The sequence below is a fragment of the Pristiophorus japonicus genome, chromosome 4 (genome assembly GCF_044704955.1).
Source record: "Pristiophorus japonicus isolate sPriJap1 chromosome 4, sPriJap1.hap1, whole genome shotgun sequence".
Lineage (NCBI taxonomy): Eukaryota > Metazoa > Chordata > Chondrichthyes > Pristiophoridae > Pristiophorus > Pristiophorus japonicus.
The window spans coordinates 25,063,494-25,090,151 of record NC_091980.1 but is presented as its reverse complement, the minus strand read 5'-3'; the positions used below and the strand labels follow the sequence as shown (position 1 = coordinate 25,090,151).

The 26,658-nt window shown below is 46.7% G+C and overlaps 1 protein-coding gene across 1 annotated transcript in view; it reads right to left on the bottom strand.

Annotated features, from left to right (window-relative positions):
• LOC139262020 (myelin-associated glycoprotein-like) overlaps positions 1-26,658 on the bottom strand; it is an 82,033-nt gene that overhangs the window by 42,006 nt on the left and 13,369 nt on the right. Inside the window, exon 4 of the mRNA XM_070877184.1 lies at positions 1,967-2,260. Coding sequence (XP_070733285.1) covers positions 1,967-2,260 — 294 coding nt within the window. The remainder of the gene's footprint in view (positions 1-1,966; positions 2,261-26,658) is intronic.

Here is a 26,658-nt window from a genome sequence, read left to right as displayed (position 1 = left end):
TACCATACAAATGTACTGTCTATGTGTACCTGCTTTCTATTGGAGGTTATGTTTGTGTACTTCATCACCCATGTAAGGACTGCAAATACCACGTGCTTGCACTGGATCGCAAGCATAATCTCCACGTGGGGGGGGAAGAGGGAAACCGATGGTCATGGACTCACACTCACAAATCAACCAGGTCGAACAAGGCTGAGGTTACCGGCAATGTGCTTTTGGAACTGGGGGAGGAGTGAGATGTTATGTATTGTCCAGGTACATTAAATGTATAGGGGGCGCTGTGGTGGGAGACCCGATAGTACCTGCAAGACAGAGTATAAAAGGCTGCCCACCACACCTGAGAGGCACTCTGGAGTTACACAATAAAGGACTAAGGTCACAGCAGTTACTACAACACCATTCTGTGTGGAGTCAGTGATTTGAGTGCTACATACATCACAGTAACCTCTCTAGTGCAATCACAACTTCCCTGCAATGTGGTGACCAGAACTGTACACATTACTCTAGCTGTGGCCTCTCTTCTGTTTTAACATTTCAAGCATGAATTCTCTGCCTCAGCAAATAAAGGAAAGTATGCCTTCTTAACCACCTTATCTACTTGACCTGCCACCTTCAGCAATCTGTAGACATGCACTCCAAGTCCCTCTGTTTCTCTACACTTCTCAGTATCCTACCATTTATTGTATATTCCCTTGCCTTGTTACCGCTCCCCAAATGCTTTACCTCACACTTCTCAAGATTGAATTCCAGTTTTGTGTGGCGGTACATGTGCATATGTGTCTGTCTGTGTATGTGTGTGCATGTGTGCGTGCATGCGTGCGGGTCTGTTCTTCTGCGAGTTTGTGTGTGTAAGTGTGTGTTTGTGCATGTGTGTGATTGTGAGTGAATGTAGGTGCTTGCATGCTTGTGTGTCAGCGTGCTTGCATGCATGTGCATGTGTGCGTGTCTGTGTGTATGTGTAAGGAGTGCGTGTGAGTGTGTTTGTGAGAGATGTGAACCAATCTGTACACTCCCATTCCACAGTGATGGTTATGGCTCTCTCCACTACTCCATGTTCATTCTCCGCCACACACTGATAGTCTCCAGCGACCCTGGGTGTAACGTGAGGAAACTCCAACCACAGCTCATTGCTGAAACTTGTTCTGTTCATTGTGACACCGAGATGTTGCCACGTCAGATTAGAAGCTGGGAAGCTCTCGACAGAGCAGAATATCACAGTAAAATTCCCTTCTTTCATATTGATCGAAAATCTTTACTCATATCAAGAAAAGTAATTGAGATATTCCGTGGTGCATCTCAAAATAAATAAATCTCAGTTAATTTACATTGGCTGTGAAGCACTTTGAGAGATCCTGAGAACATGAATCATGTGATATCAATGCAAGTTCCTTCATCACAAAGCACGTAATCCAAGCAGAAACTTTGGTGCAGGACTGAGGGAGCGCTGCACTGTCGGTGGGGCAGTAGTGAGGGAGTGCTACATTGTCGGAGGGGCAGTACTGAGGGAGTTCTGCACTGTCGGAAGGGCAGTACTGAGGTAGTGTTGCACTGTCGGAGGGGCAGTACTGAGAGAGTGCTGCAAAGTCAGAGGGTCAGTACTGAGGGAGCGCTGCACTGTCGGAGGGGCAGTACTGAGGGAGTGCTGCATTGTCGGAGGGGCAGTACTGAGGGAGTGAGGGGCAGTGCTGAGGAAGGGCCACACTTTTGGACATGCAGTGCTGAGGGAGTGATGCACTGTCAGAGGTGCTGTTTTTCACATGAGTAATCCGAGACACTGCTTGCCTCTCAGGTGGGCGTAAGAACCCATGACACTATTCAAAGAAGGTCTCTTCCTGGTGTCCTGTCTAACACTTATCATTAAAAAACAGATGGTCTGGTCAACACCACATTGCAATTTGTGGGATCTTGCTGTGCACAATATAGACTATTACACGTGTAATATAGAATAAAGGATGTCCGTACTTACATTGCACAGTTAATGCTAGTGTCCGCTCCGATGAAACAGATGGATATCTGACTCTGCAGGTGAGAGTTTGTCCGTGGTGTTTGAGTGATGGGATCAGAGTCAGAACAGAAGTATATGTCAGGGTGATGCCATGCTGAGTTACACTGTTTGAGACTGAGCTGGGTACATCAGCGGGATTGACCCAGGTTAAGACCGGTGCTATTCCATTGCATGTGGTGTTGAAGGTGCAGCTTACGTCGACACGCTTTCCTGCAATAATCTCAGCAGGGAATATCGTGGGTTTATCTGTGAAATCTAACACACAGAGAATAGATCCTTTTAGATAAATATAACTTGAAGCCTCAGTTCCAATAAAAATCACAGTCCCACAAGATAAGGTACTTTACAAGATTATATCAGAACTGCGAGCTTGCACCAATCAAGAAAGAGTGACTAGGCTGGAGCTCATTCCGCTAGGCTGAGGGGTGATAGAGATATTTAATATTGGATGCGTTTATTTGTAACACATAAAGCTCTGATTGGGTCCCCTCGATCACATGACTGATTGCTGATTGGTCCCCTTGAAGTTTCTTTCGAATGCCTAATTAGAAACGCCCTGCCTACGTAATCAGTGACTTTGCAAAGTGTAATTCGAGCCATTCTGCCTGTCGACTCCAGACAGAACAGAGCTCATTTGGAACAGACAGGACTCACTCTCACCGGTTAAATCCTTGTCCCATCCCCGCAAACAAGTTCCTGCCCCCATTCCCCACCACCCAAGTGCCTGACCTTCCCCCGCCCCAGCTCAAGTTCCTGACCTTCTTCCACCCCCAGCACCCGAATAGGTTCCTCACCACCTCCCCCTGCACAAGTTTCCCTCTCCCACGGATTCATGACATGCTCCCCGCAACACGATCCTGACAATTTCACCAGCTATAGTTGGAGCATTGTCTGTAGGGCACGGATTTTTAACAGGTTTATTGGGTATGAAGTGAACTCAACCAGTTGTAGGGGGCAGAGATGCAGAACGTGGTGCGGATGTAAATGACGTGAGGTTGGAAGAACGTGATCCGTCTTACCATCTGGATCATGTTCTCACTCTCAACCCCCCCTTTCGATCTGGATCCCCTTACACCACCATCCCCACTGTGCTCTCCGTGCTCTTCGCACCCCCCAGTCTCTCTCTATCCTCCCCACCCCCCAGTCTCTCCTTCATTTCCCCAGCCTCTCTTTCTCCCATCCCCATTCTCTCACTCTCACTACCTAGTCTTTCTCTCACTCCCCCCAGTCTCTCATCCAGTTTTTTCTCTCCCCCCAGTCTCTCCCTCTCTGCCCCCCCGCCCCGCCGCCAGTCTACCTCTCTCTCTCCCCAGTCTCTCTCTCTCACCCAGTTCCTCTCTCCCCCCAGTCTCTTCCTCTCACCCCCAGCCTTTCTCTCTCTCCCAAGTCTCTCCCTCTCCCCCCAGTCTCGCTCTCTAGCAATCCCCCCGCCCCTGTCTCTCCCTCACACCCCCAGTCTTTCTCTCCCCCCAGTCTCTCACTCTCCCCCAGTCCCTCCCTCTTCCCCAGTCTCTCCTTCTCCCCCCCCAGTCTCACTGGCTCTCACCACAGTCTCTCCCTCTCCTCCCGCCCCAGTCTCTCTTACCCCTCCCCAGCCTCTCTCTCTCCCTCCCACTCTCTCCCTCCCCTCCAGTCTCCCTCCCCCAGTCTCTCCCCCCACCAATCCCCAATCTCTCTCCGCCCCCCCTCAGTATCTTCCCCCGCAGTCTCTCTCCCCTCCCACTCTCCCCCTCCCTCCATTCTCTCTCTCCCTCCCCCAGTCTCTCTCCCCCACCAACTCCCAGTCCCTCTCTCCATCCCCCAGTCTCCGGCCCTACCATACCCCCAGTCTTTCTTTCTCCCCCCCCAGTCTCTCTCCCTGGGGGGAGAGGGGTACACTTGAGGAGAGAGAGAGAGACTGGGGGGGAGAGAGAGACTGGGGGTGGGGGTAATTAATGTAATGACTCAAAAGACTTGTTACTGTAAACTGCCTCAGATGTAAACATGATCCACACAAAGTAACCCACGTAACGTGGTACCCGCGCTTATATACCAGTGACCGCGCACATACGTTTACAGCCCGATGACCTCCAACAGTGGCACCCCCTGGTGTCTGGTGACCCAAGCATAAATACATAACAACATCCCCTTCCAAGATCTTAATATCAGTCTTTTTACAAATTAAGACGGTCTGGGACTTTCCGCTCACGTGTTGATCGTTTCAGTTCAACTTCAGTTCTAGGGAGCATTCTGAGTCAGTTGTAACTGAAGGCTGAGTAACCGATCTGATGGGAGTAGTAATGACCACATCAGAGATTGGAGGTCCAGTTTCAACAATGACAGCAAAGTCCTCTGATAAATGAACATTGGTTGGTTGGTAACTGACTGCATCTTCCTCAAGCGGTTCCAGTTCATCCGTGTGCCGCAGTTTTATCTGATTTATGTTTCCTGAATATTTGCCCATTCTTGAGCACGATAATAAACACTCTGTTACCCTCCTTGGCTGTAACAGTACCAGCGATCCACTTTGGACCTTGACCATAGTTCAGTACATAAACTGGGTCGTTGACAGAGATGTCACGTGACATAGCAGCACGATCATGATAACCTTGCTGACTTTGACATCTGTTTTCAACACGACCATTCAAATCGGGATGAACAAGAGAGAGCGTGATCTTGAGATTTCTTTTCATCAGTAGTTCAGCAGGGGAGACCCCAGTAAGCGTATGAGGTCTGGTCCTGTAACTGAGCAGTAGACAGGACAAGCAAGTCAGCAGTGAGCCCTGAGTTACACATTTCATTGTCTGCTTGATCGTTTGAACAGCACGCTCTGCTTGACCATTAGAAACAGGTTTGAGTGGGGCTGACCTCACATGTTTAATACCATTGAGTTTCATGAACTCTTGAAACTCCAGACTTGTGAAGCAAGATCCGTTGTCGTTCACAACCATGTCAGGCAAACCATGAGTAGCAACCATGACATGAAGGCTCTCAAGAGAAGCTGTAGACGTACTGGATGATATAATAATACACTCTGTCCACTTTGAATATGCATCCACTACAACAAAAAACATCTTTCCCAGGAAAGGGCCCACAAAATCGATGTGAATCCTTGACCATGGTTTAGATAGTCATGACCAAAGACTCAGCGGAGATTCCAGTCGTACTTTACTTAGCTACATGCAAGTATTGCACTGATGCACACATGACTCCAGATCAGAGTCAATTGCAGGCCACCATACATGAGCCCTAACAATGGTTTTCATCATGACAATATCAGGATGAGTGCTACATAGTTCACGTACAAATTTTTCGCTACCTTTCTTAGGCATAACAACACGATTGCCCCACAGCAAACAATCTGACTGAATGGAGAGTTCATCTTTGCGATGGTTGTAAGGTTTGGTCTCATCACACATTTCCATAGGTATTGCAGAACAATCACCACTGAGGATGCAATTTTTCACAACCGATAAAATAGGGTCATGGCTGGTCCAGATCCTAACTTGTTGAGCAGTGACAGGAGTTCCTTCACTCTCAAAAGCATCCATTACTAACAGTCGATCTGTAGGTTGAGGCGTCTCCACCTCAGGTGTGGGCAATGGCAGACGAATCAGTGCATCGGCACAATTCTCAGTGCCAGGTCTATGACGAATAATAATCATAGGCAGACATTGTCAACGCCCACCTCTGGATACGGGATGATGCATTGGTATTGATACCTTTGTTTTCCGAAAACAATGAAATGAGTGGCTTGTGATCCGTTTCGAGTTCAAAACAAAGACCAAACAGGTACTGATGCATCTTCTTGACCCCATACACTCAGGCCAAAGCTTCTTTCCATCTTTGACAAACTTCTCAAAGCATACACAACAGGTTGTAGCTTACCTGACTAATTTGCTTGTTGGAGTACACAGCCAACCTGATATGATGAAGCATCACAATGCAAGACGCTTGCATGGATCAAAATGAACAAGCAACTTGTTTGAACAGAGCAGATTCTCAGCTTTCTCAAAGGCTCTATCTTGAGACATACCCTGACCCAGTTGTTGCCTTTTCTGAGTAGCACATGCAGTGGCTCTAACAAAGTGTTCAATCTGGGTAAGAAATTACCAAAGCAGTTGAGTAGCCCAAGGAATGAATGCAGCTCCGTCACATTCTGAGGCCTGGGTGCATTTTTGATGGCCTTGGTTTTCGAATCAGTAGGTCTGATGGCATCACCAGCAATCTTCTTCCCCAGGAATTCTACTTCAGGTGCCATGAAGACACAGTTTGAACATTTCAGCCTGAGTCCCACTTTGTCCAGACAATGTAGAACTTCTTCAAGGTTGTTCAGATGTTCAGTAGTGTCACAATCTATGACTAGAATGTCATGACAGTTCTCGGAGCAGACTTCAGTAGACTCTCCGTATTCCTCTGAAATATGGCAGCCGAATGAATTCCAAAAGGACACCTGTTGTAGACAAACAGTCCTTTATGGGTATTGATGCAGGTGAGTTTCTTTGAAGTGTCGAGAAGGGCCTGTGTCATATAGGTCAACGTCAGATCAAGTTTAGTGGATGACTTTCTACTAGCTAGCATGGTGAACAGGCCATCAGCCTTCGGTAATGGGTACTGATCCTGTTTCGAAAATCGGTTAATCGTAACCTTGCAGTCTCCACAAATCCTGACAGTGCCATCACTCTTCAACACAGGAACATTAGGACTGGCCCACTTGTTAAACTCGACTGGTGATATGACCCCTTCACATTGAAGTCTGTCAAGCTCAATTTCAACCTTCTCCATATAGGGAACAGACCGAGCTTTGTGATAGACAGGTCTTGCATCAGAATCTGCATCTGCAATTGGAGGTGAATCTGCATCTTGGCTCCAGTAAAATTACCAATGCCCAGTTCAAACAAAGAAGGAAACTTCTTCAACACTTGAGCACACTAAGTGTCATCCAACGATGACAATGCTTTGATATCATTCCAATTCCACTTGATTTGCTTGAGCCAATTCCTGACGGACAGCGTTGGACCATTACCTAGGATGATCCATAATGGTAGATCATGAACCACACCATCATATGACACCTTGACTACTGCACTGCAAATCACCGGTATGAGTTCCTTGGTGTAAGTACGCAACTTGGCATTGACTGGACTCAGCTTAGGCTTCACAGCCTCAGAAACATAGAAAATAGGTGCAGGAGTAGGCCATTTGGCCCTTCGTGCCTGCACCGCCATTCAATGAGTTCATGGCTGAACATGCAACTTCAGTACCCCATTCCTGTTTACTCGTCATACCCCTTGATTCCCCTAGTAGTAAAGACTACATCTAACTCCTTTTTGAATATATTTAGTGAATTGGCCTCAACTACCTTCTGTGGTAGAGAATTCCACAGGTTCACCACTCTCTGGGTGAAGAAGTTTCTCCTCATCTCGGTCCTAAATGGCTTACCCCTTATCCTTAGACTGTGACCCCTGGTTCTGGACTTCCCCAACATTGGGAACATACTTCCTGCATCTAACCTGTCTAAACCCGTCAGAATTTTAAACGTTTCGATGAGATCCCCTCTCATTCTTCTGAACTCCAGTGAATACAAGCCCAGTTGATCCAGTCTTTCTTGATATGTCAGTCCCGCCATCCCGGGAATCAGTCTGGTGAACCTTCGTTGCACTCCCTCAATAGCAAGAATATCCTTCCTCAAGTTAGGAGACCAAAACTGTACACAGTACTCCAGGTGTGGCCTCACCAAGGCCCTGTACAACTGTAGCAACACCTCCCTGCCCCTGTACTCAAATCCCCTCGCTATGAAGGCCAACATGCCATTTGCTTTCTTAACCGCCTGCTGTACCTGCATGCCAACCTTCAATGACTGATGTACCATGACACCCAGGTCTCGTTGCACCTCCACTTTTCCTAATCTGTCACCATTCAGATAATAGTCTGTCTCTCTGTTTTTACCACCAAAGTGGATAACCTCACATTTATCCACATTATATTTCATCTGCCATGCATTTGCCCGCTCACCTCACCTATCCAAGTCACTCTGCAGCCTCATAGCATCCTCCTCGCAGCTCACACTGCCACCCAGTTTAGTGTCATCCGCAAATTTGGAGATACTACATTTAATCTCCTCGTCTAAATCATTAATGTACAATGTAAACAGCTGGGGCCCCAGCACAGAACCTTGCGGTACCCCACTAGTCACTGCCTGCCATTCTGAAAAGTACCCATTTACTCCTACTCTTTGCTTCCTGTCTGACAACCAGTTCTCAATCCACGTCAGCACACTACCCCCAATCCCATGCGCTTTAACTTTGCACATTAATCTCTTGTGTGCGACCTTGTCGAAAGCCTTCTGAAAGTCCAAATACACCACATCAACTGGTTCTCGCTTGTCCACTCTACTGGAAACATCCTCAAAAAATTCCAGAAGATTTGTCAAGCATGATTTCCCTTTCACAAATCCATGCTGACTTGGACCTATCATGTCACCTCAGCATGCGTAGGCCCTGCCATAAGCAGCTCTGCCAAACGACGACACAATCTTGTTTACAGTACTTGTCGTGGAGCTCCGACTCTTCGATGATATCTGCCTCAAATTATCATCAGTCATCAGGCATGCCTGGGCAGTCGCGATGGCCTTGCTCAAATCCAGCTTCTCTTCGGCCAATAACTTCCAGAGAATCACATCATGGCTGATGCCTATCATGAAGAAATCTCGCAACATGTCTTCCAACACGTTCCCAAACTTACACAGCTCAGCAAGGCATCGCAGGTCGGTGATGAATCCCGACACATCCTGGCCCTCAGCATGAACATGCGTGTAGAAGCGATTGCGTGAGATGATGATCCCCTCTTTTGGCCTAAAATGGTCACACACCAAAGCAAACAAATCCCCATTTTCTTTGTCCTTTGGACGTAAAGGTGAGAGAAGCTTTCCAAATGTGCTGTTATTTCATTTTAATTATTGATTCCAACATTTTCACCACTACTGATGTCACGCTAACCGGTCTATAATTACCTGTTTTCTCTCTCCTTCCTTTTTTAAAAAGTGGTGGTACATTAGCTACCCTCCAGTCCATAGGAACTGATCCAGAGTTGATAGACTGTTGGAAAATGATCACCAATGCATCCACTATTTCGAGGGCCACTTCCTTAAGTACTCTGGGATGCAGACTATCAGGCTCCAGGGATTTACCGGCCTTCAATCCCATCAATTTCACGAACACAATTTCCCACCTAATAAAGATATCCTTCAGTTCCTCCTTCTCACTCGACCCTTGGTCCCCTAGTACTTCCGGAAGTTTATTTGTGTCTTCATTCGTGAAGACAGAACCAAAGTATTTGTTCAACTGTCTGCCATTTCCTTGTTCCCCATGATAAATTCACCTGAATCTGACTTCAAGGTACCTACATTTGGCTTCACTAATCTTTTTCTCTTCACATATCAAGAGAAGCTTTTGCAGTCAGTTTTTATGTTCCTGGCAAGCTTCCTCTCAGACTCTATTTTCCCCCTCCTAATTAAACCGTTGTCCTCATCTAAATGTCTCCCAGTCCTGAGGTGTCCTGCTTTTTCTAGCCAATTTTTATGCCTCTTCCTTGGATGTAACACTATCCTTAATTTCCCTTGTTAGCCACGGTTGAGCCACCTTCCCCATTTTATTTTTATTCTAGACAGGGATGTACAATTGTTGAAGCTTATCTATGTGATCTTTAAATGTTTGCCATTGCTTAACCAGTGTCAACCCTCTAAGTATCATTTGCTAGTCTAATCTAGCCATTTCACGTCTCATACCATCGAAATTACCTTTCCTTAAGTTCAGGACCCTAGTCTCTGAATTAACTGTGTCACTCTCCATCTTAATAAGGAATTCTATCATATTATGGTCACTCTTCCCCAAGGGGCCTCGCACAACAAGATTGCTTATTAGTCCTTTCTCATTACATATCACCCAGTCTAGGATGGCCAGCCCTCTAGTTGGTTCCTCAACATATTGGTTTAGAAAACCATCCTTAATACACTCCAGGAAATCCTCCTCCATCGTATTGCTACTAGTTTGGTTAGCCCAATCTATATGTAGATTAAAGTCGCCCATGATAACTGCTGTAGATTTATTGCACGCATCCCTAATTTCTTGTTTGATGCTGTCCCCAACCTCACTACTACTGTTTGGTGGTCTGTATACAACTCCCACTAGCGCTTTCTGCCCTTTGGTATTCCGCAGCTCCACCCATATAGATTCCACATCATCTCAGCTAATGTCCTTCCTTACTATTGCGTTAATTTCCTCTTTAACCAGCAACACTACCCCACCTCCTTTTCCTTTCTGTCTATCCTTCCTGAATGTTGAATACCCCTGGATGTTGAGTTATCAGCCTTGGTCACCCTGGAGCCATGTCTCAGTGATGCCAATTATATCATATTCATCAATTGCTGCCTGTGCAGTTAATTCGTCCACCTTATTACGAATACTCCTCGCATTGAGGCACAGAGCCTTCAAGTTTGTCTTTTAACACACTTTGCCCTTTTAGAATTTTGCTGCAATGTGGCCCTTTTTGATTTTTGCCTTGGGTTTCTCTGCCCTCCACTTTTACTTTTCTTCTTTCTATCTTTTGCTTCTGCCCTATTTTACTTCCCTCTGTCTCCCTGCATAGGTTCCAATCCCCCTGCCATGTTAGTTTAATTCCTCCCCAGCAGCACTAGCAAAAACTCCCACTCGGACATTGGTTCCGGTCCTGCCCACGTGCAGACCGCCGGGTTTGTACTGGTCCTACCTCCCCCAGAATCGGTTCTAATGTCCCAGGAATTTGAATCCTTCCCTTCTGCACCACTCCTCATCTGAATTATCCTGCAATTCCTACTCTGACTAGCACGTGGCACTGGTAGTAATCTTGATTTCTACCGAATGGCCTGTCTCTGTGCTGTAGATTCTATGTATCTCTGTGTAACGCTACGTAACTCTACGTAACTCAGTAGTGAGAATGTGGAACTTTCTACCACATGGAGTGGTTGAGGCGAAAAGCATGGAGGCATTTAAGGGGAAGTTAGATAAACACATGAAGGTGAATGGAATAGAGGACATGCTGTTAGCATGAAGAGGTGTGGGAGGATACTCATGAGGAGCATAAACACCTGTGGCAGTTCCATATTAACACAAAACACAACTTATTGGGCCCAAGTTTCCACATGATTTGCGCGTGAGGTTTAGGAGCAACTGGTGGAGAACGGACTATCTTAGAAATCGCAATTCTCCACATTTTCTTTTCTGCAGTTCTCGTCAGGTAGAACAGTTCTACTTTGGAACAGAATTTTTTTCTTCAAAAGGGGGTGTGTCCGGCCACTGATGCCTGATTTGAAAGTTTCCACAGTGAAAACGTACTCCAAACTAAAGTAGAATGGAGCAAGTGAAGATTTTTGCAGAACTGAAAAAACCTGTTCTACACATTAAAAAATCAGGCGCAGGTTACAAATTAGGCGTCCAGAATGAGGTGGGGGGGGAGAGTGGGGAGAGAAGGGAAGTCATTAAATTCTATAATAAATCCTTATTTATACTTCTACAAATATTATACAAATAAATCCAACCTGAATAAACATTTCTAAGCAAAGAAAAGATTAAATAAACCATCTTCCTACCTGTGTGAAAGTGCTTCAGCCAGGGAGAATTCTGCAGCCATTCGTGCCGCTGAGCGGGAGGGGGAGAGAGAGAGAGAGAGAGGGAGGGAGGGAGGGAGGGAGGTCAGGTCGGGTTGGGTCCAGTAGGGGGGGGGGTCGGGTCGGGTCGGGTCCAGTTGGGGAGGCAGGGAGCGGGAACAGGAGCGCGGGTCGGGTCGGGTCCAGTCGAGTAGGTGGGGAGCGGGAACAGGAGCGCAGGTTGGGTCGGGTCCAGTCGGGTAGGTGGGGAGCGGGAACAGGAGCGCAGGTTGGGTCGGGTCCAGTCGGGTAGGTGGGGAGCGGGAACAGGAGCGCAGGTTGGGTCGGGTCCAGTCGGGGGGGCGGGGAGCGGGAACAGGAGCGCGGGTCGGGTCGGGTCCAGTCGGGGGGGCGGGGAGCGGGAACAGGAGCGCGGGTCGGGTCGGGTCCAGTCGGGGGGGGCGGGGAGCGGGAACAGGAGCGCGGGTCGGGTCGGGTCCAGTCGGGGAGGCGAGGAGCGGGAACAGGAGCGCGGGTCGGGTCCAGTCGGGGGGGCGAGGAGCGGGAACAGGAGCGCGGGTCGGGTCGGGTCCAGTCGGGGGGGCGGGGAGCGGGAACAGGAGCGCGGGTCGGGTCGGGTCCAGTCGGGGGGGCGGGGAGCGGGAACAGGAGCGCGGGTCGGGTCGGGTCCAGTCGGGGGGGCGGGGAGCGGGAACAGGAGCGCGGGTCGGGTCCAGTCGGGGGGGCGGGGAGCGGGAACAGGAGCGCGGGTCGGGTCCAGTCGGGGGGGGCGGAGCGGGAACAGGAGCGCGGGTCGGGTCCAGTTGGGGGGGCGGGGAGCGGGAACAGGAGCGCGGGTCGGGTCCAGTCGGGGGGGCGGGGAGCGGGAACAGGAGCGCGGGTCGGGTCGGGTCGGGTCGGGGGGCGGAGCGGGAACAGGAGCGCGGGTCGGGTCCAGTCGGGGGGGCGGGGAGCGGGAACAGGAGCGCGGGTCGGGTCCAGTCGGGGGGGGCGGGGAGCGGGAACAGGAGCGCGGGTCGGGTCGGGTCGGGTCCAGTCGGGGGGGCGGAAAGCGGGATCAGGAGCGTGGGTCGGGTCCAGTCGGGGGGGCGGAAAGCGGGAACAGGAGCGCGGGTCGGGTCCAGTCGGGGGGGGCGGGGAGCGGGAACAGGAGCGCGGGTCGGGTCGGGTCGGGTCCAGTCGGGGGGGCGGAGCGGGATCAGGAGCGTGGGTCGGGTCCAGTCGGGGGGGGGCGGAGCGGGAACAGGAGCGCGGGTCGGGTCGGGTCCAGTCGGGGGGGGGGCGGAGCGGGAACAGGAGCGCGGGTCGGGTCGGGTCCAGTCGGGGGGGCGGAGCGGGATCAGGAGCGTGGGTCGGGTCCAGTCGGGGGGGCGGAGCGGGATCAGGAGCGTGGGTCGGGTCCAGTCGGGGGGGCGGAGCGGGAACAGGAGCGTGGGTCGGGTCCAGTCGGGGGGGCGGAGCGGGATCAGGAGCGTGGGTCGGGTCCAGTCGGGGGGGGCGGAGCGGGATCAGGAGCGCGGGTCGGGTCCAGTGGCAGGGGGGCGCGGGGAGTGGGTGTCGGGTCTGGTCCGGAGGCAGGGGGGGGAGCGGGTGTCGGGTCTGGTCGGGGGGGGAAGCAGGAGCTGGCCGTGGGAGGAGCCTTATTCACGCAGCCCCAGTGAGGCCATTCGGCCAGGGCTAGGGGCTGCTTACTTCGGGCCCCTCCCACACAGTTCGGCGCCTGGAGCTACTGAACATGCGTGACAATGTAGCACATGTGCAGAGGTCCCGGCACTGTTATCAGCACAGGGACCTGGCTCCGCCTCCTACAGCTCGTGCTGCGCTGCGCCGAGGGCCAGAGGACCTGCAGGGATGTGGAGAATACGGAGGATTTCTTTAGGCGCACTTTGTCGCACAAAAAATGGGCGTCCAGGTCGGGACTGCGCCGTTCTAGGTGCGTGTGGAAACTTGGGCCCATTATAACGCAACATCTGATTATCAATAAGCTGCCGATACCTGCCAGTTCATTCCCAAAGCAACCTTTAATACTTTATTCTTAACTGTGTCCATTACTGTTATCAGGTTATCCGCTCCCATTATCTCTCTAATAGCATTTAAATTCCTTCAGTATCGACAAAATAAGACCAGTTGTACCGAATGGCCTGTCTCTGTGCTGTCGACGTTGTGTAACTCTGTGCAACTCTGAGTAACACTACGTAACTCTACTTAACTCTGCAACTATGTAAACAAAAGTACTTTCAAAATCTCAAACTTGGCGGAGCATCTGTCACTGTGCTTAATACACTGTCACTCTGAGACCCTTGAATTGACAATATTGCGTGGGGATGGAGGAGCCAGTCACTGGCTCGTCATTCTCTCAAAGATCTCTACCAATGTTAAATTAGATCTGTCTACGGCAGGACGGAAACAATTTGCCTGTATCTCTCAACCAACACCTAAGAAACATGATCTGGTGATTTATCACATCACTGTTTCTGGAAGCTTGCTGTGCACAAATTGACTGATGTGTTTCCTATATTGCAACAGTGACGACACTTCATAGAAACGTAGAAACATAGAAACATAGAAAATAGGTGCAGGAGTAGGCCATTCGGCCCTTCGAACCTGCACCGCCATTCAATGAGTTCATGGCTGAACATGCAACTTCAATACCCCATTCCTGCTTTATCACCATATCCCTTGATTCCCGTAGTAGTAAGGGCTACATCTAACTCCTTTTTGAATATATTTAGTGAATTGGCCTCAACAACTTTCTGTGGTAGAGAATTCCACAGGTTCACCACTTTCTGGGTGAAGAAGTTTCTCCTCATCTCGGTCCTAAATGGCTTACCCCTTATCCTTAGACTGTGACCCCTGGTTCTGGACTTCCCCAACATTGGGAACATTCTTCCTGCATCTAACCTGTCTAAACCCGTCAGAATTTTAAACGTTTCGATGAGATCCCCTCTCATTCTTCTGAACTCCAGTGAATACAAGCCCAGTTGATCCAGTCTTTCTTGATAGGTCAGTCCCGCCATCCCGGGAATCAGTCTGGTGAACCTTCGCTGCACTCCCTCAATAGCAAGAATATCCTTCCTCAAGTTAGGAGACCAAAACTGTACACAATACTCCAGGTGTGGCCTCACCAAGGCCCTGTACAACTGTAGTAACACCTCCCTGCCCCTGTACTCAAATCCCCTCGCTATGAAGGCCAACGTGCCATTTGTATTCTTAACCGCCTGCTGTACCTGCACGCCAACCTTCAATGACTGATGTACCATGACACCCAGGTCTCGTTGCACCTCCACTTTTCCTAATCTGTCACCATTCAGATAATTGTCTGTCTCTCTGTTTTTACCACCAAAGTGGATAACCTCACATGTATCCATATTATACTTCATTTGCCATGCATTTGCCTACTCACCTAACCTATCCAAGTCACTCTGCAGCTCATAGCATCCTCCTTGCAGCTCACACTGCCACCTAACTTAGTTTCATCCACAAATTTGGAGATACTACATTTAATCCCCTCGTCTAAATCATTAATGTACAATGTAAACAGCTGGGGCCCCAGCACAGAACCTTGCGGTACCCCACTAGTCACTGCCTGCCATTCTGAAAAGTACCCATTTACTCCTACTCTTTGCTTCCTGTCTGACAACCAGTTCTCAATCCACGTCAGCACACTACCCCCAATCCCATGTGCTTTAACTTTGCACATTAATCTCTTGTGTGGCAACTTGTCGAAAGCCTTCTGAAAGTCCAAATACACCACATCAACTGGTTCTCTTGTCCACTCTACTGGAAACATCCTCAAAAAATTCCAGAAGATTTGTCAAGCATGATTTCCCTTTCACAAATCCATGCTGACTTGCACCTATCATGTCACCTCTTTCCAAATGCACTGCTATGACATCCTTAATAATTGATTCCATCATTTTACCCGCTACCAATGTCAGGCTGACCGGTCTATAATTCTCTGTTTTCTCTCTCCCTCCTTTTTTAAAAAGTGGGGTTACATTGGCTACCCTCCACTCCATAGGAACTGAACTAGAGTCTATGGAATGTTGGAAAATGACTGTCAATGCATCCGCTATTTCCAAGGCCAAATGTACTTCATTGGCTGTAAAGTACTTTGGGACGACTTGAGGTCCTTAAAGACACTATTGAAATGTAAGTTCTTACTTTTGTCAATACGGAAGACATTTAAACACTATTAGAGAGCTAGATGGGAGTTGATAACCTGATAACAGTCTGCACTGCGATATGTATGTGCACTAAGTCCATGCAGCAGAGCTGGTCTCCAGTTGCCCTGGTTATTCCTTGCTGCTGGACCAAGAACTAGCTCTATCAAGCCCATGTGGTGGCTGGTGTGCAACGGTCGTCATACGTTAAAAAAATCCACGCACAGGCATCTTCCACCCTTCAAGATTTAGTTCGGACCTGGAATTTTTAGGTCCGTCTTTGAAACACTTGTGAACTTTTTGACGTGGAAGCAAGTCATCCTCAATTCGAGGGACTGCCTATGATGAACAGTAATGGACACAGTCAAGACATGTAATCATGGATAATAAAGTATTTGAGGTTGCTTTAGGACTGAACTGGCAGGTATTGCCAGGTTATTGATGATCAGACACTGCGTTATGATAAGCTGTGTTTTGTGCTAATATGGAACTGCCACAGTTTATGTGTAAGTGATATAGAATTGTGGCAGGCAAAGAGCAGTCAGATAGGTAGTCATAACACAATGCTGAAGGTAGTGAACTAATCAGTATAAGGAAGGTCTGAGGAATAATTGCCTATTGTATGTAACACTTGCTTATGTAGGTATAGAACACTTATAACGCATTAAAACTGTATGGTAAACCTTAGTAACACTTAACAAAACAGCAGAAGTCAGCAGTTACAATTGTGATTAGAAGTCTCTGAGGAAGAGATAAGAAAGCCAGTATTTTGGAACAGTTATTTCAGGCATGATATAGACGATGGCAAAATGCAAATCACGGAACAACACAATTAACATATGATGAGAGATGGACAATTGCATGTACCACTCAGCGCCAGTCTGATAAGAGTCGACAAATCAATGTAACTCCGCTGATAGCAATAGACCTATCGATGATTTTGTAGGAGGGTAGCTCCTCTCCAAAACCTGTATAAATTATAATTGAAACCTCTTGTATTTTGAAGGTTCCACGATTGAACCCTCCCTTGCATTTGCTTGAAATAAAGACGGTTGAACCTAAGGTTTTGTTTGTTTAATTCCGTGGTCATTATACGGAGGGTGATGGGCGAGATGTCAATTACCTATATCAGGTAGTCTGCCCCGAGGGAGAAAAGTCTTCCTTTTACCCTAACAATTGCTGCTGCGAGCAGGGTGCAGACCCTCCGACCTGGATGATGTGGCAGCTAGCAATGGCAGTGAGTATATTTTTTGTACCACCTGCAGCTGTGGCATTGACAGGGAAGAAGGTAATCTGTCTAAAGAACTAGAAGGCAGAAAACGTTATAGTGAACCACGGAAGAACAAAAACCAAGGTTGGGGGTAGGTTTATTGCCTGAAAAAGAAGGAATACAACCTAAAAAGGCGGGTGCGATCCCAGGATGTTTAGGGAAACTGGCCAGTGGGATAAAATGACGACCAAGGGGGATCTCTGAGAAATGGACCCAAAGGGGCTCGGGTATAAATGCTAGCAGGAAAGACGAAAAAACAAAAACTAAACACTTAAGTTGCGGAGGAACCAGATTAGGGAGGCAAGCAGTATTGTAAGTCCAGCTGGATGTTAGAGGGGTCCAAGGGCTTGGAAACAGTACATGGAATCTGGTAGAGGAGTAAATGTACCCAGACGAAAAATGGCATGCATTAAGTTGCTGAAAAAAACAGAGGATAAACTGTATTGAATGAAAATTTAATGTGAATGTCTGTCTTTAAGTGAAAGTGTTCGCATGGAAGCTTTCTTGACTGTTGAATAAGTGCTGGAAAAAACATTAAATTCACAAAGGACAGCTTGTTTTTATCAAAAGATAAAATGCAACCTTGAAGCTAGACTGCTAAAAACAAAACAAATTGAACGTCTAATTGGGAAAAAAGTGTTTTCAATTGTCTTATGTAGTTTAAATTAACAAATTGACAGAGACACAAGCCCTCTGTGTAAAATGTTTGCTAGATACAAAAACTATTTGAAGAAAGGAGATTTAAATGGAAAAAGATGTAACTTACTGGATACTAGTTGATATTGGCTGTGAAAAAGATATTGTTTTAATTAGAGGGTAATTAACATAATGGCCACAGTGAAATTCCGGCTTTGTTTCAAAGTATGAATATTGGGAAAGAGATAAAAGACATTCTATGTTGATAATGATTTTAAATTACGAGAAAGTTTCACTGCAGTAAAGGAGATTTAAATTTTGGATTTGAAAACCTTTTCAAAATGGACGGTGCTTATTGAGGAAAAGTCCTGAACAGTCTAAACAAGCAGGAGAGGGTTTTGAAAATAACGAAAGGAAAAGATCTAAGCAATGCGAACTCAGCAAAGGAAGGGAAAAAAACTGGGAATTAGAAAATGTTGCTGAGAGGACAATTTTTTTAACAGATGGAACCAGCACGGAAGTTTTAGCCTTTGTGCCGAGAGAAATAAAACACAAGATTTGCTCAGTGAATGGGACCTTAAAAAATGAAATGCTGGAATGTATATAACTTGTGTGAAAATGTAAAAAGTGTGGCAGTTTCCCTGATTGTTTTGACTATGATTTGCAGAGCTAAGAAAAATAGGCCACAGTTGCCAGTACTTTATTTTATATTTGATTTCGGTCAACAAAATAGCGATTAAAAATGTGTGTTCTTGTTTTAAATCAATTAAAAAAAATATTTGGCAAGTATTTGAATTGGAAGTTGAGAAACAATTGGAGTTTAATCTAAAATGCTGTCTTTCCCGAGAAGAATGTTTTATTTAAAGGTAATATTGACAGCTTTACTAATGATTTCTGCTGTTTTAACAGATTTCTAATTTCTAAGCAAGTTTTGAAGGCACAAAGACTTGGGAAAAAATTCTGATATCGAGAAAGGTTTAAAAAATTACGCGGTCACGTAATGACATCAGGCCTTCTGACAAACCTGCAAAGGAGTTAACCCTTTCCATTGGCAGCTATTTTATACTGGACATTGTTTATTTGGGTTTCTTAATAAAAGAAATGAAAAAGTAAGGATGGCAGCCAGAAAACTCACCTGACAGACAGAGGAAATGATGGGATAGTCAGAATATGAATAGATACTCAAACAAAACAAATTCAAGAGTTAAAAGCTAAGATAAACAAGCTGGAAGAGATAAAAGACGGGACCGGACGGTTAGTGCAGTGCACAGCCGTATCAAAAAATGCAAAAATTGGAATTCCTCAAGCACAGGATGTTTAAAGACGGGCTAGGAGAAGCCCATCAAAAGATAATTAAGTTGGGATTTAGAGAGTGGGATGAAACTTTGGAGTGGGCAGAACACATAGAGGAGTTAAAGTCTGAACAAAGGGAGAAGATAGCAAAAATAACACCAGCAACGGTAGTAGCAGAGACGAGGGGGAGAAGACAAACCCCCGCGCAGCTCCCCTGATATGTTTTAGCTGCAATAAGGGAGGAGGCGCAGGAAGGTGAGGCCTCCAACAGGCAAAGAAGGGAGCACCCTTTTGCAGTATGTGGATGATATCCTTATTGCCTCAAGCACAGAAGAACAACACGTACTAGCTTTAACTACAGTGCTAGGAGCTCTACAGAGTGCGGGATTAAAAATAAATCCTAGGAAGGTGCAGGTAGGAAGGAGCGAAGTAACATATCTAGGATACATAATATCACAAGGGAAAAGACAGATGCCTGAGGACAGAAAGGAAGCAATTCGATCAATGCCCAGGGGTGAAAGGGGTCAGGCAGGTACTAGGGCTATTCAACTACTGCAGAAAAAACAAGCTCTCACAAGTGCTTCAGCCCTGGAATTACCCGACCAGAATAGGCCCTTCCACATCTATACCCACCACAGTAAAGATCATGGATCATTACGCAGGGAAAGAAGCATCAGTGTAGCCCAACAGTAGAAGACAAGGAAAGTAGTCAGGTTTGAGGAGACAGACATGTATCTAAATGTAGATGGGTCTCGGTGCTATATCAATGGGACACCACGGATGGGATGGGTAATGGTAGATAGCAGCGGACAGGTTAGAAGGGAAGGACGGCTCGAAGGGGGCTTATCAGCTCAAGTGGCTGAGTTGGTGGCTCTCACCGAGGCTCTGAGGCTGGCTAAGGGAAAAAAAGTAAACATCGATACAGGCAGTCTGTATGCTTTTGGAGCAGTGCATGATTTTATGATAGCCTGGAGTAGACGGGGATACATGACTTCAGGAGGAGAGACAATAAAACACGAGGTTATTGTTGAAAAATTAGTGGAAGCCTCCCTCCTACTCCAAGAGTGTGCGATAATAAATGTCAAAGCACACATAAACATTACCGATCAACATCAACAGGGAAACGCATGGGCAGACGAGGCAGCCAAGCGAGTGGCAGAGACAGGTACACTGGTCAGGGAAGCCCAGGTCAGAGCGTGTACCATTGGGCCTGAGGAAGTAAGCATGCTTAAGGTACAGGGAGAAGCCACTCCACAGGAAAAGGAGGGGTGGAAGCAGAGAAGGGCCCAACAAAGAAGCGACGGGATATGGAGGAAAGATGGGAATGTGGTGGCCTTGGAATGTATCCAAGGGAGCCTACTAAATTTATACCACGGGTAAGTCCATACAGGTAGAACCAACATGATAAGCTCGATGTCCAGATGCTGGTGGTGGAAGAGAATGGGTGGATATATAGGGAACCACTGTACAAAGTGCGTGACATACGCAAAATAGAACCCAGGGGGGAAAGTAAGGTCAGAATGGGACATAGATTTTACTGGACCTTTACCCAGCAATAAGGGAAGACATACTGCCTCGTTATAATAGACCAGTTTACGAAGTGGGTAGACGCTTTCGCCACTAGAAATTGTTCAGCAAAAACCGTGGCCGGGATCCTAGCAGAAGAAATAATACCCTGATGGGGAATGCCACTGCAGCTGGACTCAGATTAAGGTACCCACTTCACAGGGAAGGTGATGAAACAGGCCTGCACTTTACTAGGGATTAGGCAAAGGTTCCATATCCCATACCATCCGGAATCCTCCGGATTAGTAAAACGAATGAATAGGACCTTAAAAGCAGCCCTCGCTAAAACAATCGAGGAAACTGGGAAAGGGTGGGTAGATGTTACCCTGAGTACTGATGAAGCTCAGGGCAATCCCTAGTCAGACGACAGGACTGACACCCTTTGAACAATGAGACTGCCGGAAGTCTTGGTTACAGGAAACGAGGATGAAGGACCTTATAAAGACAGGCTACAGAGGTTTGTGATGGAACTCTGCAAGCAGTTACATGACTTAAAAGCACAGGCTAGAGATCAGGAAGTAATCAAGGACTTCAAGAACGAAACTAAGGAATAGAAGGTCCAAATACCCCAAAGGGACCAATCAGGTGATGGTCAGGATGGTAAGGGACATGTGCGCCTGCGTAGTTATAAAGGGGTATCGGCAAGTGGAAACACTGGACACAGTTAAAAAAGCATAGTCACTAACTAACAAGTGACGACCGGGAAATATTGTTTTTTTGCAGGACTCTGGTGCTCATGGGTACAACGTGTGGTAATGCAGCCTCATATCAAGGACAGCAGGCTGAGGGACGGCAAGGCCTGTATTACAGGGATTCGGGTGACATTAGTTGTGATAAAGAATCAAAAACACTGATGGTGACAGGTGGAGCAACAGTAGACTTAAATAACGGGCATAAAACTACGTAACAAGGAAACGAATCAGCATTGGGGATGGGCCAGTAACACAGGATGAATAATTCGTGAGAATAAGACCGCGGTGTGTTTTATAATCAGGAGGGACAAAGATACTGCACCCGGGGGAAGTGGGTGCAGGTTTCACTCAACATCTTTGAATGGTGGTAAAGGGATATCTCACGAGATAGAAACATAGAAATATAGAAACATAGAAAATAGGTGCAGGAGTAGGCCATTCGGCTCTTCGAGCCTGCACCACCATTCAATAAAATCATGGCTGATCATTCACCTCAGCAACCCTTTCCTGCTTTCGCTCCATACCCCTTGATCCCTTTAGTCTGAAGGGCCATATCTAAGTCCCTCTTGAATATATCCAATGAACTGGTATCAACAACTCTCTGAGTGAAGCAATTTCTCCTCATCTCAGTCCTAAATGGCTTACCACTTATCATTAGACTGTGTCCCCTGGTTCTGGACTTCCCCAACATCGGGAACATTCTTACTGCATCTAACCTGTCCAGTCCTGTCAGAATTTTATATGTTTCTGTGAGATCCCCTCTCATCCTTCTAAACTCCGGTGAATCCAGTCTCTCCTCATATGTCCGTCCAACCATCCCGGGAATCAGTCTGGTGAACATTCGCTGCACTCCCTCAATAGAAAGAACGTCCTTCCTCAGAATAGGAGAACAAAACTGAACACAATATTCCAGTTGAGGCCTCACCAAGGCCCTGTAAAACTGCAGAAGGACCTCCCTGCTCCTATACACAAAACCCCTAGCTATAAAGGCCAACAGACCATTTGCCTTCTTCACTGACTGCTGCACCTGAATGGCAACTTTCAATGACTGATGAACCATGACACCCAGGTCTCGTTGCACCTCCCCTTTTCCTAATCTTCTGCCATTCAGATAATATTCTGCCTTCGAGTTTTTGCCCCCAAAGTGGATAACCTCACATTTATCCACATTATACTGCATCTGTCATGCATTTGCCCACTCAACTAATCTGTCCAAGTCACCCTGTAGCATCTTAGCATCCTCCTCACAGCTCACACCGCCACACAGTTTAGTGTCATCTGAAAACTTGGAGATATTACACTCAATTCCTTCATCCAAATCATTAATATATATTGTTAATAGCTATGGTCCCAACACTGAGCCCTGCGACACCCCTCTAGTCACTACCTGCCATTCCGAAAAGGACCCGTTTATCCCGACTCTCTGCTTCCTGTCTGCCAACGAGTTTTCTATCCACCTCAAAGCATTACCCTCAATACCATGTGCTTTAATTTTGCACACCAATCTCTTGTATTGGACCTTGTCAAAAGCCTTTTGAAAGTCCAAATATATCACCTCCACTGATTCTCCCTTATCCACTCTACTAGTTCCATCCTCAAAAAATTCCAGAAGATTTGTCAAGCATGATTTCCCTTTCATAAATCCATGTTGAATTGGACCGATCCTGTCACTGCTTTCCAAATGCGCTGTTATTTCATCTTGAATAATTGATTCCAACATTTTCCCCACCACTGATATCAGGCTAACCGGTCTATAATTACCCGTTTTCTCTCTCCCTCATTTTTTAAAAAGTGGTGTTACATTAGCTACCCGCCAGTCCATAGGAACCGATCCAGAGTCGATTGACAGTTGGAAAATGATCACCAATGCATTCACTATTTCTAGAGCCACTTCCTTAAGTACTCTGGGATGCAGACTATCAGGCCCCAGAGATTTATTGGCCTTCAATCCCATCAATTTTCCTCCCACAATTTCCCGCCATTAAGGATATCTTTCATTTCCTCCTTCTCCATTCACCATCGGTCCCCTCGTACTTTCAGAAAGTTATTTGTCTCTTCCTTCGTGAAGACAGAACCAAAGTATTCGTTCAACTAGTCAGCCATTTCTTTGTTCCCCATTATACATTCACCTGAATCTGACTGCAAGAGATCTATGTTTGTCTTCACTAATATTTTCTCTTCACATACCTATAGAAGCTTTTTCAGTCAGTTTTTATGTTCCCGGCAAGCTTCCTCTCAAATTCTATTTTCCCCCTCATAATTAAACCCTTTGTCCTCCTCTGCTGAATTCTAAATTTCTCCCAGTCCTCAGATTCATTGCTTTTTCTGGCCAATTTATAAGCCTCTTCCTTGGATTTAACACTATCCTTAATTTCCCTTGTTAGCCATGGTTCAGCCACCTTCCCTGTTTTATTTTTATTCCAGACAGGGATGTACAATTGTTCAACTTCATCCATGTGATCTTTAAATGTTTGCCATTGCCTAGCCACCGTTAACCCTTTGAGTATCATTTGCCAGTCTATTCTAGCCAATTCACATCTCATACCATCGAAGTTACCTTTCCTTTAGTTCAGGATCCTAGTCTCTGTGTCACTCTCCATTTTAATAAAGAATTCTACCATAGTGTAGTCACTCTTCCCCAGGGGCCTCACACACCAAGATTGCTAATTAGTCCTTTCTCATTACACATCACCCAGTCTAGGATGGTTCCTTGGCATATTGGTCCAGAAAACCATCCCTAATACACTCCAGAAAATGCTCGTCCACCGTATTGCTACCAGTTTGGTTAGCCCAATCTATACGTGGATTAAAGTCGCCCATGATGACTGTTGTAACTTTATTGCATGCATCCCTAAATTCTTCTTTGTTGCTGTCCCTAACTTCACGACTATTTTTTGGTGGTCTCCCACTAGCGTTTTTTGCCCTTTGGTATTCCGTAGCTCCAACCATACAGATTCCACATCATCCAAGCTAATGTCCTTCCTTACTATTGCGTTAATTTCCTCTTTAACCAGCAAAGCTACCCCACCTCCTTTTCCTTTCTGTCTATCCTTCCTGAATATTGAATACCCCTGGATGTTGAGTTATCAGCCTTGGTCACCCTGGAGCCATATCTCAGTGATGCCAATTATATCATATTCATCAATTGCTGCCTGTGCAGTTAATTCATCCACCTTATTACGAATACTCCTCGCATTGAGGCACAGAGCCTTCAGGCTTGTATTGTTAACATACTTTGTCCTTTTAGAATTTTGCTGCAATGTGGCCCTTTTTGATTTTTGCCTTAGTTTTCTCTGCCCTCCACTTTTACTTTTCTTCTTCGATCTTTTACTTCTGCCCCCATTCTACTTCCCTCTGTCTCCCTGCATAGGTTCCCATCCTCCTGCCATATTAGTTTAACCCCTCCCCAACAGCACTAGCAAACACTCCCCCGAGGACATTGGTTCCGGTCCTGCCCAGGTGCAGACCGTCTGGTTTGTACTGGTCCCACCTCCCACAGAACGGTTCCAATGTCCCAGGAATTTGAAACCCTCCCTTCTGCACCAGTCCTCAAGCCACGTATTCATCTGAGCTATCCTGCGATTCCTACTCTGACTAGCACGTGGCACTGGTAGCAATCCTGAGATTACTACCTTTGAGATCACACTTTTTAATTTAACTCCTAGCTCCCTAAATTCAGCTAGTAGACCTCATTCCGTTTTTTACCAATATCGTTGGTACCTATATGCACCACAACAACTGGCTGTTCACCCTCCCCCTTCAAAATGTCCTGCAACTGCTCCGAGACGTCCTTGACCCTTGCACCAGGGAGGCAACATACCATCCTGGAATCTTGATTGCGGTCGCAGAAACGTCTATCTATTCCCTTTACGATAGAATCCCCTACCACTATAGCTCTCCCGCTCTTTTTCTTGCCCTCCTGTGCAGCAGAGCCACCCACGGTGCCATGGACTTGGCTGCTGCTGCCCTACCCTGATGAGTCATCCCCCCGAACAATACCCAAAGTGGTGTATCTGTTTTGGAAGGGGACCCACCAATACGGCCCCACCCACTACTTTAGCAACAGTGAGCACTACCAGGGCCCCGACCACCACACCCCCAGAGCCACATACATGTCCAACTATGAACGCTGTGGCAAAAGGGGGAATGATAAGGCAGCCGAAGGATATAATATACTTCAGGATATGTTCGCGAATAATTACTGTAGTCCTAAATAGCCATCCCCAACATCTGCGGGTTAAACACTATAAGCCTGTATAAAAACCTGACCTTGCAGGCACTTAAACATAAGAACATAAGAAATAGGAGCAGGAGCAGGCCATAAGGTCCCTCGAGTCTGCTCCGCCATTCAATAAGATAATGGCTGATCTGATCATGGACTCAGCTCCACTTCCCTGTCCGCTCCCCATAACCCTTTATCCCCTTATCGTTTAAGAAACTGTCTATTTCTGTCTTAAATTTATTTAATGTCCCAGCTTCCACAGCTCTCTGAGGCAGCGAATTCCATAGATTCACAACCCTCTGAGAGAAGAAATTTCTCCTCAGCTCAGTTTTAAATAGGCGGCCCCTTATTCTAAGATCAAGTCCTCTAGCTCTAGTCTCCCCCATCAGTGGAAACATCCTCTCTGCATCCACCTTGTCAAGCCCCCTCATAATCTTGTATGTTTCAATAAGATCACCCCTCATTCTTCTGAATTCCAATGAGTAGAGGCCCAACCTACTCAACTTTTCCTCATAAGTCAACCCACTCATCACCGGGATCAACCTAGTGAACCTTCTCTGAACTGCCTCCACAGCAAGTATATCCTTTCGTAAATATGGAAACCAAAACTGCACCCAGTATTCCAGGTGTGGCCTCACCAATACCCTGTAGAGCAGGGAAGACTTCCCTGCTTTTATACTCCATCCCCTTTGCAATAAAGGCCAAGATTCCATTGGCCTACCTGATCACTTGCTGCACCTGCATACTATCCTTTTGTGTTTCATGCACAAATACCCCCAGGTCCCACTAAACTGCAGCACTTTGCAATCTTTCTCCATTTAAATAATAACTTGCACTTTGTTTTTTTTCTGGCAAAGTGCTTGACCTCACACTTTCCAACATTATACTCCATTTGCCAAATTCTAGCCCACTCACTTAGCCTGTCTATGTCCTCCTGCAGCCTCTTTATGTCCTCCTCACACATTGCCCTTCCTCCCATCTTTGTATCGCAAGCAAACTTGGCTACGTTATACTCAGTCCCCTCTTCTAAATCGTTAATATTGATTGTAAATAGTTGGTGTCCCAGCACTGATCCCTGTGGCACCCCACTCGTTAACCAACTGATTGCCAACCCGAGAATGAACCATTTATCTCGACTCTCTGTTTTCTGTTTGTCAGCCAATCTTCTATCCATGCTAATATATTACCC